This window comes from Erpetoichthys calabaricus, chromosome 5 (genome assembly GCF_900747795.2).
Source record: "Erpetoichthys calabaricus chromosome 5, fErpCal1.3, whole genome shotgun sequence".
NCBI classification, from domain to species: domain Eukaryota; kingdom Metazoa; phylum Chordata; class Cladistia; order Polypteriformes; family Polypteridae; genus Erpetoichthys; species Erpetoichthys calabaricus.
In genome coordinates, this window is record NC_041398.2 from 134,054,612 (window position 1) to 134,067,298 (window position 12,687).

Sequence of the window (12,687 nt, forward strand, 5' to 3'; positions counted from 1 at the left end):
GCAGTGCTCATCCTGTTCCTCCTTGCCCAAAGGAGCAGATTCCGGTCTTGATGATGGGTTAAGGACCTTCTACAGCCCTGTCCAGCTCTCCAAGAGTAACTGACTGTCTCCTGGAATCTCCTCCATGCCCTTGAGACTGTGCTGGGAGACACAGCAAACCTTCTGGCAATAGCAAGTATTGATGTGCCACCCTGGAGAATTTGGACTACCTGTGCAACCTCTGTAGGGTTCAGGTATCGTCTCATGCTACCAGTAGTGACACTGACCACAGCCAAATGCAAAAGTAGTGAAAAAACAGTCAGAAATGATGAGGAGTAAAAAATGTCAGTGGCCTCCACCTGTTAAACCATTCCTGTTTTGGGGGTCGTCTCATTGTTGCCCCTCTAGTGCACCTGTTGTCAATTTCATTAACACCAAAGCAGCTGAAACTGATTAACAAACCCCTCTGCTACTTAACTGACCAGATCAATATCCCAGAAGCTTCACTGACCTGATGCTATACTCTGATTAAAAAAGTGTTCCTTTAATTTTTTTGTGCAGTTTATTTTAGTGTGGTGCAATGATTTATCCATCCATCCATTTTCCAACCCGCTGAATCCGAACACAGGGTCACGGGGGTCTGCCGGAGCCAATCCCAGCCAACACAGGGCACAAGGCAGGGAACCAATCCTGGGCAGGGAGCCAACCCACCGCAGGACACACACAAACACACCCACACACCAAGCACACACTAGGGCCAATTTAGAATCGCCAATCCACCTAACCTGTATGTCTTTGGACTGTGGGAGGAAACCGGAGCGCCCGGAGGAAACCCACGCAGACACGGGGAGAACATGCAAACTCCACGCAGGGAGGACCCGGGAAGCGAACCCGGGTCCCCAGGTCTCCCAACTGCGAGGCAGCAGCGCTACCCACTGCGCCACCGTGCCGCCCCGTGCAATGATTTATTATTTATAAAATCCTAATTCGGTTTCCACTTTTAGCTTTTAATATATTTATTTACACCAGAAGCAGAGAAAAAAAGCAAAGCATTCATGTTTTTATTCAGATTTCCCTTATATTTGTAAATTATTTTGCATTTTTTTCTTTTTTCTTCAGGGTTAACAATTGTGTGGGATTCTCCAATTACAAGTTTTTCCTCCTGTTCTTAGCATATTCTTTGCTTTACTGCCTATTCACCGCAGCAACAGATTTACAGTACTTCATCAAATTCTGGACTGTAAGTATCGTTCTGCATTTTATGGTTTACTTTATAACTTTGGTTTCTGAGAGTGATAATCGTAGACAAAACTGCAAGAAATCTGTACAGGTAATGGATGACTGAGATGATCAAATGGTTTAGCTTAAGTGATCTGGAATTAGATATCAGCATAACATAATTATTGGATATGAGGCAAAAGATTAATCTCATTTCTATATACACCAATATCCAGTTTGTCGATGTAGTGGAAAATATCACATTCTAGGGACCAAAACCGGTAAACTGTAACATGGGAGGTCTATTATGGTCAAGAAAGCTCAAAAGAGAAGTTCACTGTGTCACACAATGACCTTTTTCTAAAACTCTAATGTTTAAAGGGTGGTTGTAGTTTGTTAGCTGAGAATAGCAGCAGGAGAGAGTGCTGTGCAATGCTATCAAAATCATTGCTTGCCATGTTGGTTCACCTTTCTTTTCAAAATGAAATGTAAAGACTTTAAGATCTGTCCCGATACTTCACATCTTGTCTCGTTTTCTATTGTTCTTGGTCTGATAAACAAGGTCAATCAAGACCATGACCACCATATTTCATTCCAGCATTCACCACCAATCTGTTAGACGTAAGAACTTAACATCTGGATGTTAAGTGTCCTCGACAATCATTTGACAAATAAGTTTAATTGCATTTGCTTTAATTTTGTAGTCTGTTGGATAGTAATAATAGTGGTTTTCTTTATGTCATATGCTTGTATTGAAATTTTATATTTTTGATATTGAATTCCATATAGCTCATGTTGTTCTGGCAATAAAATGAAAAGTAAAGTTTTTAAATTTTCTTTCTAACTCACCTCCAGATCATATTTTTGGATAATAACACAATTATAACATTTGATTACTTGACAAATAAAATCAGACCAGAATAATAGGGAAACTTTTTAAACTTTGTTTTATTGTTCATCTGAAAGTTACTAATTGGAGAATCAAGTGTGAGTAACAGAGCTAGCAGTTACTCCAAATAGTTTCTGTTAGGTATAAAGCTTCAGGGATGCACATTTATTCCACTCTTGTTCAAAACACACTTTTGCATTTCACATTTGCATAAGTACACTAAATATGTACATTTTTTTTTCTAAATGCCTTTAAGCCCAAGGCCTTAAAATTATCGCCGCAAGTGTTTTTTCTTTTCTAGTGTTAAAAAAAAATCAAATCTGTTTTGTAAGCAACAGCCCAGTGGTAGAATTCAACCGTTCTTCGAGGTTTACATTTATTTCTAGTTGCCATGTAATCATATTTAATTACAGATGCTGTTCTTTTTTCAAAGCTTCAATCAAGCATTGCGTTGCTACTTGTGTTAAAATGCTTTGCTGTGTTACTGTAAGATCTGTTGCCCTTTATTTTCTTAAGGATTTTCGAGAACTTGTTTAAATGTGTCAGTTTAATGCAGCCAGCTTATGGTTTCTGCCAAGACATAAAACAGCTACCCTGTTTTCAATAAAATAAACCTCCCTTCCTTTTTCGTTTTGTTTAAGTTTGTAGACATCTTATTTAAATCAAATCTGACAAGCCTTCCTCTATTCAGCTAAAGAGCAAAGAAATTTTCAGATTCAATAAGAAGCAATCACTAAAATACATTGAAGCTTCCTTAACAGCTAGGAGAAAGAGATTCAGGATTCTTAACTAACTAAATTAAGAACAACGTCGATAAAAAACTCTGAACGCATTTCGGACAATTATTCATGAAGTCAATTAGATTTTTTCCCCTAATTGTAATTAAAATAGGGTATACTTTTGTAGGTTAGTTAAATAGGATATGATAGTTTACTAGTCACATAGTTTAATTTACCATAACAGATGGTTTATTAACCAGTAATACCCCATTGGGTGCTGAATGCTGCTGTAAGACAGTTAGTGATTATTGGGAATCCAAAGCTATCTAATACATCAGCAAGTAAAAATTTTATTTGACAAAGTCTTTCCATAACATGTTAACCTGTGAAGCATGGGCCTAACAACATCGTTCATAATTACAGTCTTATCTTAGGTTTATTTTGGATAGTCTAAGTTGAGAGAAGCTTGTGTGAAGTACAATTCTGTACAATTCTGAGCTGAGTTAGACCATGAGGGTTCGTGATGCTGGAATGAAGGCGAGTGCTGCGTCAAAAAGATCTGAAAACAACAAAGGATGACTTAGGAATATTTACTGTATGTTCAGTAGAGTGGTCAATGGGGGGGGTGAGCGGTCTTTTAGCATTTCTCCACACTTAACTGGAGTTTTTTTGGCTTTTCTACCCTCCCAGCCATCTGACCTTATCACCAGACTCATCTTTAGTGGCTTGCATTATGATATTATATATAAGGATGCTACTCTTCTAATGATAATATATCTATGTTTTATAAGAGCACATGGATTTATTCATGTATTTTTCTTTGTTACTTGTTCGTTAATATTCTTACCTAACCTTATTTGTTTTTGTCTTTTCTTGTAACTTTCTCTTTGACATCTTGTAAAGCATTTTGAGCTACATTCTTTGTATGAAAATGTGTTAAAGAAAAAAATGTTGTTACCGTAGTAAGTTTTATCAATAGATGACTTTCATTCATTCCCTGAGACTCTGATTGGAAAACTCCCATTTACTATGCTATGAATTCGCAAGATTAAAGGATTATAACAATGAAGGAGAAAGATATCAGGTCAGATATCTGTTTACTCCTGTAGTTGGTGGAAACATTTGAATGAAGGTTTTGATTATTTGAATTCAAGTAGTTATCACTTTCCATCCTATGTATCTTAGATTCCAAAAATAAAAGCACAAGTGAGACAGAAATGAGTGAGTTTGGGGAACGTAATGTGTAATATGTGTAGGTCAAGAAACACTAATAATTGTTCCATGGAAAAGTGTTTTGGGTTGATACTACTCAGGAAAGTAAACACTCTGCAAAGGAAGTCATCTGGTTCTGGTATAGCTTGCACTTTTACTGGTATGGTCAAGGTTCAGAGGGGCATGGATGAATGGCATCAACAGTAAACACCAATGGGAAGCCAGTGTTGTTTTAAAAGTGCTCCTTTAAATGTCTTCAGATGGTAGGCTGAAGGACTGACCCATCGTAGGAGGCAAGGTGGTGGTTGCAGTTGGAGAGGGCATTCAAAGTTGTCTTGGGCAGGAGAAAAAGTGGCAAGAACACTAGAGAAAAAGAGAGAAAGGTGAATGGGCAAGAAAACCATTTTGAGGAAAACAGGAGAGATGCCCATTTGAAAAGAGGATGAAAAAACATTGGCACAAGACTAGGTCAGGGAGCTGTTTAAAGAGAATGTGAGCGACTAAACTATGACTCCATTCAGTTTGCATTTTGTCTGTCAGCAAGGGAACTGTGATAGATCAGTGCAATCTCTAATATAGGAAGTGATATTCTTTACATCTTCTATAACTCTGTGATGGCCAAAAGAGGGTCAACTTCAAAAGAGGCCCACCAAATCAACAAGCTAATTAAAAGGGTAAGCTCAGTTATAGGATGCACTTTGTACACCCTGGAGGTCGTAGCGAAGGAGAGAATTAAAACAAAACTGAGTGTCATTATGGACAATGCTGGACATCCTCTCTGTGACACACTAACACTGAGGACTTTCAGCTAACAAATCAATCAACAGAAGTGTGTCAAGAAATGCTACTGGGTCTCCTTTATACCAACAGCAATGCGTCTGCATAATGCCTCACTGTGACGATCAAGTCAGAACTTTTCTTTCTTTCTTTTGAATTTTCTTGGTTTCTAGTCATTCCAGTGTGTGTTCAGACCAGTGTGTGTATATTTAGATAGATAGATAGATAGATAGATAGATAGATAGATAGATAGATAGATAGATAGATAGATAGATAGATAGATAGATAGATAGATAGATAGATAGATAGATAGATAGATAGATAGATAGATAGATACTTTATTAATCCCAATGGGAAATTCACATTCTTCAGCAGCAGCATACTGATACAATAAATAATATTAAATTAAAGAATGATAATAATGCAGGTGAAAAACAGACAATAACTATGTATAATGTTAAATGTTAACGTTTACCCCCCCGGATGGAATTAAAGAGTCGCATAGTTTGGGGGAGGAACGATCTCCTCAATCTGTCAGTGGAGCAGGACAGTGACAGCAGTCTGTCGCTGAAGCTGCTCTTCTGTCTGGAGATGATACTGTTTAGTGGATGCAGTGGATTCTCCATAATTGATAGGAGCCTTACTTATCTAATGAGCTTGTGTAAAAAGCCAAATTTATAAAGGCCATAGTGCCATATCTATCTATCTATCTATCTATCTATCTATCTATCTATCTATCTATCTATCTATCTATCTATCTATCTATCTATCTATCTATCTATCTATCTATCTATCTATCTATCTATCTATCTATCTATCTATCTATCTATCTATCTATCTATCTATCTATCAGTAGACCTCTCCAGAACATGCAAAATTAAATGATCAGAGAGAAGGATGACACGTATAATATTGCCTTCAAACACCACAGAATTTACGACGCAGCAGGTGCCAAGGATGTTAGACCCCCTTCACATAGTGAGAAACAGACCACAGGAGGTTGGAAGGAGGATATTCTGGTTTACAGAGCATGTATAACTTGAAACTGTCATTTGCAATGGAACTGCTGTCCCTGTAGCAAATGTAGGGCCACTTCCAAACCTGGAAGTTTCAGGGTTTGGCTACAAGTGACTTTGAAAGGAGCTACAGTCACCTCATGAAAGAGGCTGAACTTATCTTAGGGTCGAGAGGTAGGTTGGTACAAAGAGCTAATGAACAGGAAAAAGATGCTGGGTCATGAGAGACATAGACAGAGCTTCAGAAGAAGCGCGTTTGTAGGACTTGATTCAAGAGCCATATTGCTAGGTCAAGAATTATAGCAGGGCTTTGTTTTACGTGTACTTGCTTTTAGCTGTCTTATCCCTTGTATGTTTTAGTCCAAAAAAAATAAACATTTCTTCCTTGGTTTACTTGCTGTTATTCTGTAAAAAAATGCAAAGGCAAAGGTGTCTTTTCCTCTAGCAAAATCATCTTCTAAACCACACTGACGTTAATCAAATTTTTTCAGCCAACATTTTTAAAAAGCAAATCCTCCAAATAGCTTTGCTATTAACACATTTCACATTTTGTCATTTGCCCCTGCTGTAAAATGTCACAGTGCATGCTTCATTTTCAGTTTTGACAAATCATCGGCATTATTTCTGTTGATCTGTGTCTTTTTATAAATTAGTGAATGACTTGGAAGGCTTTTCAAAAGACTGCAGTTTGCTCATTAAATGAAACAGAAATATGCTAAAGATGCCAGTGGAAAATATGTTCAAAACTGTTCAGAAAACACCCTTCTTCCTTAGGGAATTAAAAGCAGGGAGCAGCATAATGGGTATGAAGGGTGCACACTATTCAGCATTAACAATAATATAATAATAAATTGTTGCCTTTACTTTAAAACATAGCTATTTTTAAATAATCCTTTTCTACCATATATAACAAGCTCACCATGTTAAAATGAAAAGTCGGTTCTACTTTTATTGAAATCTAATATGTATTTATAGCTGTAGAGATTCAGTGCACCTCCACTTTTAAACTGATGTCACTTTGGGTGTCAGCAAGTGTGGTGTGGTGTTTTAGCTAAGGCAGGAGTTCTTCAACTTTTTAATCTGAGGATTCAAATGAGAAAATCGATGCCATATTGGAACCCAAGGAGAGGACAGCAGAGCCATGTATAGACAAATAACAATGGCTCTGTAAGAAACACTGAACATTTTGGTTCGAGTCAAGCCTGTTTCTCACATGAGTATCATCTAAAAGAGAAAAGTGGAAATCAAGTATATTATTAATAAAACAATAATTATGATTAAAAACAGGGAATAGTATATAACTGCCAGAATAAATGCTTAGTGTAAGATTTATTAAAGCTGAGAGAAATAAACTCTTCATTATAACAGGTGCAGCTCAGGATTATGATTATATTTGAAAGGACAACTTAATTAAGTTATTTGACTTATGGCATCCGATAAGTAGTCAAAAAAATAATTTGTGCAGTTTATTTACCTTCTCTTAAATAGCATCCATCCATTTTCCAACCCGCTGAATCCGAACACAGGGTCACGGGGGTCTGCTGGAGTCAATCCCAGCCAACACAGGACACAAGGCAGGAACCAATCCCGGGCAGGGTGCCAACCCACCGCAGGACACACACAAACACCAAGCACACACTAGGGCCAATTTAGAATCGCCAATCCACCTAACCAGCATGTCTTTGGACTGTGGGAGGAAACCGGAGTGCCCGGAGGAAACCCACGCAGACACGGGGAGAACATGCAAACTCCACGCAGGGAGGACCCGGGAAGCGAACCCGGGTCTCCTAACTGCGAGGCAGCAGCGCTACCACTGCGCCACCGTGCCGCCCCTCTCTTAAATAGCATTAATTTTTAAATTATTTTTTCAAAGAGCTCCCCCATTAACAATACATTTTCCTAAATGAGTTTGCAAATTGTTCAGTATATTCCAGTTTTCATTTAACAGTTGACTAAACTGAGTTTAAAAAAAAAGTTTAGTTGCATAGCTAAATTATTCCTAAAAATCATAAGCAAATGATAGGTTAAATCCTAATGAAGAATTTGGTGAACAGTTTGAAATGTTTAAACTGACACATCGTAGCTGCATTCTACAGCCTGTCAGACCCTTTTGATATTTTCCTCACTGAGTCACATTAAACTTTACATAAAATCTTCTTTGCACCACTGTAACAGCTTTAGATTCAATGAATAACAAGCATGTGATGAGGCACAAGCTTGTAGATCAGAGCCACTGAAAGTGCACTGTATGTAAGCCCACCATACAGACTCAACAACAACATCCTTGTTTCATACCCATTATTTTCATTTCATCCCTCACCAGCTTGTCTCTGTCATTCTCCTCTCATCACCCTTTAATATCTTTGATACTCACTCATCTCAGTTTGATTGTTTCACAGATTGTGAGAGGGGTGGTGGTTTTGCAGGGAATATCTTATATTTAAACATCTACGCGTGGAAGTGTGTGTATGTCTGTCTTGCCCGGAATGGAGAGGTGGTGTCGGGGTAAAGGCTCCACCTCCGAGGAAACAGAAAACTCACTTAGCCGCTAATAACACAAGCGAGGCCAGCACGTCAGCAAAACGAAACGTCAGAAGCAAGACAAAGTCGCTCAGATGCTAACACCGGCAAAACGATATCCCTTTTACTTTTCCTCCTGCCGCTAATGCACAAGTGATGCAAGCACATCTGCAAAATGAATCCTACTAGGAGACAGATGCCCAGAGTAGTTCTTTTCAGTTACCTGGCATCTCTAAATTTCAATTTGATTTTCTGACGATTTCAATAGTTTCTAGGACCCCGGACGTTTTACAGCATGGGCTTACACAGCTAGTTAATTATATTTTTGAACCAAAGAAAAGAAAGCTTTCTGTGATACATCAGCAGTGTTGTTTATTGGTGGCATCTCTCGCTTACTTCCACATTAAATAGCTCTTGAAACACAGGGTGGCACAGAATTTGAGCTTGGGCAAACTGGACTCATTTTACTGCATAATCATTTGGCAACCCATTATAAATATGTCTGCAACCCAATTTGGAATGTGACCCATAGTTTAAGAAACATTGAGCTATGGCAATGGACCTTGAAGCACAAGTATAGGTTCAGATTCTGCCCCTGCTTCACTGTGTGACTCAGAGCATATCAATTAACGTGCCCATGGCCAAACTGTACAATAAAAAAATCTGTACACAGTTGTAGTGCGTCCTGATCTTGTAACTCTCTTAGAATAGAAGACGGAAATCAAATGTACATTGATAATAATGATGGCCACTGACCCTGCTGCCTAATGAAGCATCACTTACCTGTTCTTTCACTACACTATTTAAGAGTGAAGCTCATCCATTCTTGAGCTGTGTTTTCTTTCAAATGACTTGCAGGATTCCTAACCCTACTATGGATCACTCTGCTACTGTACAGTAGGTTAATGTCAATGTCTGTGTATTTGTTGCTATCAGATGGTTTGCCACCTCACAGCCTGTGGTTTCAATGGGATTCACAGTAGATAGGAAATTTCATTGGCAAGTAATGTCTTCTTGACTTCAGCATTCTTTACTAAGTTTTTCCCTTTTTTCTGTCTGATTTAAAACTGTTTCAAACTTTCTGCTTAAACTTGAACCATTCCGCTTAAATTTGAAGCTTAACAAAATGATTTTTTGATCATGCTGCTGCCTAATGCTCGAGTTCCTTTTCTAATAGACAATAATTCCATTAAGCACTGAACTGCTCAGTACTTCCACAATATTTATTTTAAAGATCAAGGATTTAATATTTAATGTTTTTAGTTTCTGTATCTAAAAACACTACCTTGTGAGTCTGCCTGTGGGTTTATTTACTGTCAGTAGACTGAAGTATTCCAGACAAAATTGTTGAGGTGTGAAAGATACATGCTGTGTGTTAAGGACAGACATGTGAGGAAAATTCAGTGTGATTCTGACAAGGCCACACACCTGTATGTAAACTGAGTAAGAAAAGGTTAATCTGTTACAATAAAAATTAATTATGTCACTCCCTTACACTTCAAATGAATATTAAACACTTTTTTTACAGTTATAATAATTACTAGGGGGCTTTGCCCCATGCTCGCTTCACTCGCCAATCTTCCCGGCCTGAACTACGCGCCAGCCACTTCACATCTCTGCCGCTCATGTTGTGAAGAAGGGGGCTGAATGCACCCCAAGGAGACGCAGTTGCTCCCTTGAAACCCCCTCTTAAACGGTGATACAATGGGAAACAAATGCAGTTTTTTTTTTACCTCCTCTTTGCTCAAACAGCTGCTGGTTTGCTGCTCTTGCCATGCCGCATGGTCTGAATCTCATACAGCACACTTCTGTCATATCACCTATGTTCATATATTTGATCTCTTTTCGCTTTTACCTTTTCATCAATATCACATTGAATTTTGATTCCGTGTTTGAAATTACATCGTGACAACACAACGTATAACTGTCCATTAGTGAATATCATTTCTTTCTCTCTACAAGAAATGTGTCTGACAATAGCATTCACACAAATGAGAAAGGATTTCACTTTCACCAAACAACAAATCTTTTAATTCTCTCGGATATGCCTCTTCATTGGGAAGAAACAGTACTTTTTTTCCCTGATGGCAACATGAATTAAAGGATCTACAAGTCTCTGACTTAACATTTAAATCCGAACAATATATTCAGTCTCTTTTTGCTGCTCCGTTATTTCACCGAGTAATAATTTCCGTTTGTTTGCGCTAATGCGATCTTTACAATACAGATTTTATTTTTTTCTCCAGCCTTCTGGAGTTTTTTTTTGTTTTTTCTGTCCACCCTGGCCATCGGACCTTACTCCTTTCTATGTTAACTAATGTTGTCTTATTTTAATTTCTTACTTTGTCTTTTATTTTTCTTCTCTTCATTATGTAAAGCACTTTGAGCTACTTTTTGTATGAAAATGTGCTATATAAATAAATGTTGTTGTTGTTGTTGTTTACAATCCTTTTATTGAGACTTTCAAATTTTTGTGCTTCCATTATCTCTAACCTGTTCTGCATGTGTACCACACCAACGTTTTTGGAATCATTTACTTCTCACGGATACGCCTCTTCATTGGGAAGAAACACTACTTTTTTTTTCCCCCTGATAGCAACACAAATTAGACGATCTACAAGTCTCCGACTTAAGGTTTAAATCCGAATGTTATATTCGATCTCTTTTCGCTGTTTCGTTATTTCACCAAGTAATACTTTCCATTTGTTTGCGCTAATGCGATCTTTACTATAATTTTTTTGCGACTTTCGAATTTTCGTACTTCTATTGTCTCTAACCTGCTCTTTACAACGTTCTACTTTGTCATCTACTCTTTGTTTTTTTACTTCCATTATCTCTAACCTGCTGTGCATGTGTACCGCGCCAACGATTTTTATATCCTTTATGATGTTCTACTTTGTTGTCTACTCTTTGTTTTATTTCCAGCCCCGGGCGTGGTTAAATCTCTTGGCACAAAGACTCGTTTCACAGGATGTGAAAGTGTCTCTCTGAAAAAATCATGTCTCGTCTCCTTCCAACCTTCCAAGATTTTTTTTTTTATAATAGAGAGATTAGCAAGTGTACAGAATTGATGAGCAGTTGTGAGCATTGTTTGCACATTCACATTGCATTTGCTCATTTTGTTGTCTGATTTTCTCATACATTCCACAGACATTTACAGACATTGACAACTTTGTTGGTCACTTTAAAAGTGTTGTATGCCTCCTGAAAAGTGTTTAAATGAAAAGCAATTCTCCCATGTATACCTGCATGCCTTTAATATGTTATTGAGTAAAGCAAAGAAAGTGTGAATAGAGATAAAATGGCCTGGACACATTTGTTGGTACCCCTAGAAAAAACCATAAATAATTGAATTAGAGGAGTATTTCAAACTAGCTGTTTTCTTTAATTAGTATTACACATGTCTCCAACCAATCAAACAATCAGTCATTCAGCCTGTTTAAATGGAGAAAAATAGTCATTCTGCTGTTTGGTATCATTTTGTGTCCCACGCTGAACATGGACCAGGGAAAGCAAAGGAGAGAGTTGTCTGAGGAGATCAGAAAGAAAATGATAGACAAGCATGTTAAAGGCAAAGGCCGTAAGACCATTTCCAACTGCTTGATGGTCCTGTGACAACAACTGGAAATATTATTAAAAAAATGTAAGGTCAATGGGACCATAGCCAACCTCCCTGGATGTGGCCGCAAGAGGAAAATCAACCCCAGAAGGATAGTAAAATAGGTAGATGAAATGGACAACATCCAAAGAGATACAAGCTGAACTCCAAGGTCAAGGTCTATCAGTGTTTGATCGCAGCATTCATAGCTTTTTGAATGACAGTAGGCTCAATGGAAGAGCACCCAGGAGGACACCACTGTTGAAAGAAAGCCAGCTGGAATTGCTAAAATGCATAGCGACAAGTCATAATGCTTCTGCAAGAATGTCCTTTCGACAGATGAGACAAAACTGAGTTTTTTTGGCAAGTCACATCCATTCTATGTCCACAGACAAAAAAATTCAGCTTTCAAAGAAAAGTCCACCATACCTACTGTGAAACATGTAGGAGGCTCATTTAGATAGATAGATAGATAGATAGATAGATAGATAGATAGATAGATAGATAGATAGATAGATAGATAGATAGATAGATAGATAGATAGATAGATAGATAGATAGATAGATAGATAGATAGATAGATAGATAGATAGATAGATAGATAGATAGATAGATAGATAGATAGATACTTTATTAATCCCAATGGGAAATTCACATTCTTCAGCAGCAGCATACTGATACAATAAATAATATTAAATTAAAGAATGATAATAATGCAGGTGAAAAACAGACAATAACTATGTATAATGTTAAATGTTAA

At 37.7% G+C, this 12,687-nt stretch overlaps 1 protein-coding gene across 1 annotated transcript in view; it reads left to right on the forward strand.

The window, feature by feature from the left end:
• The window catches only part of zdhhc2 (zinc finger DHHC-type palmitoyltransferase 2), a 234,048-nt gene that overhangs the window by 194,910 nt on the left and 26,451 nt on the right, over positions 1 to 12,687 (forward strand). Inside the window, exon 7 of the mRNA XM_028802046.2 lies at positions 1,099 to 1,219. Coding sequence (XP_028657879.1) covers positions 1,099 to 1,219 — 121 coding nt within the window. The remainder of the gene's footprint in view (positions 1 to 1,098; positions 1,220 to 12,687) is intronic.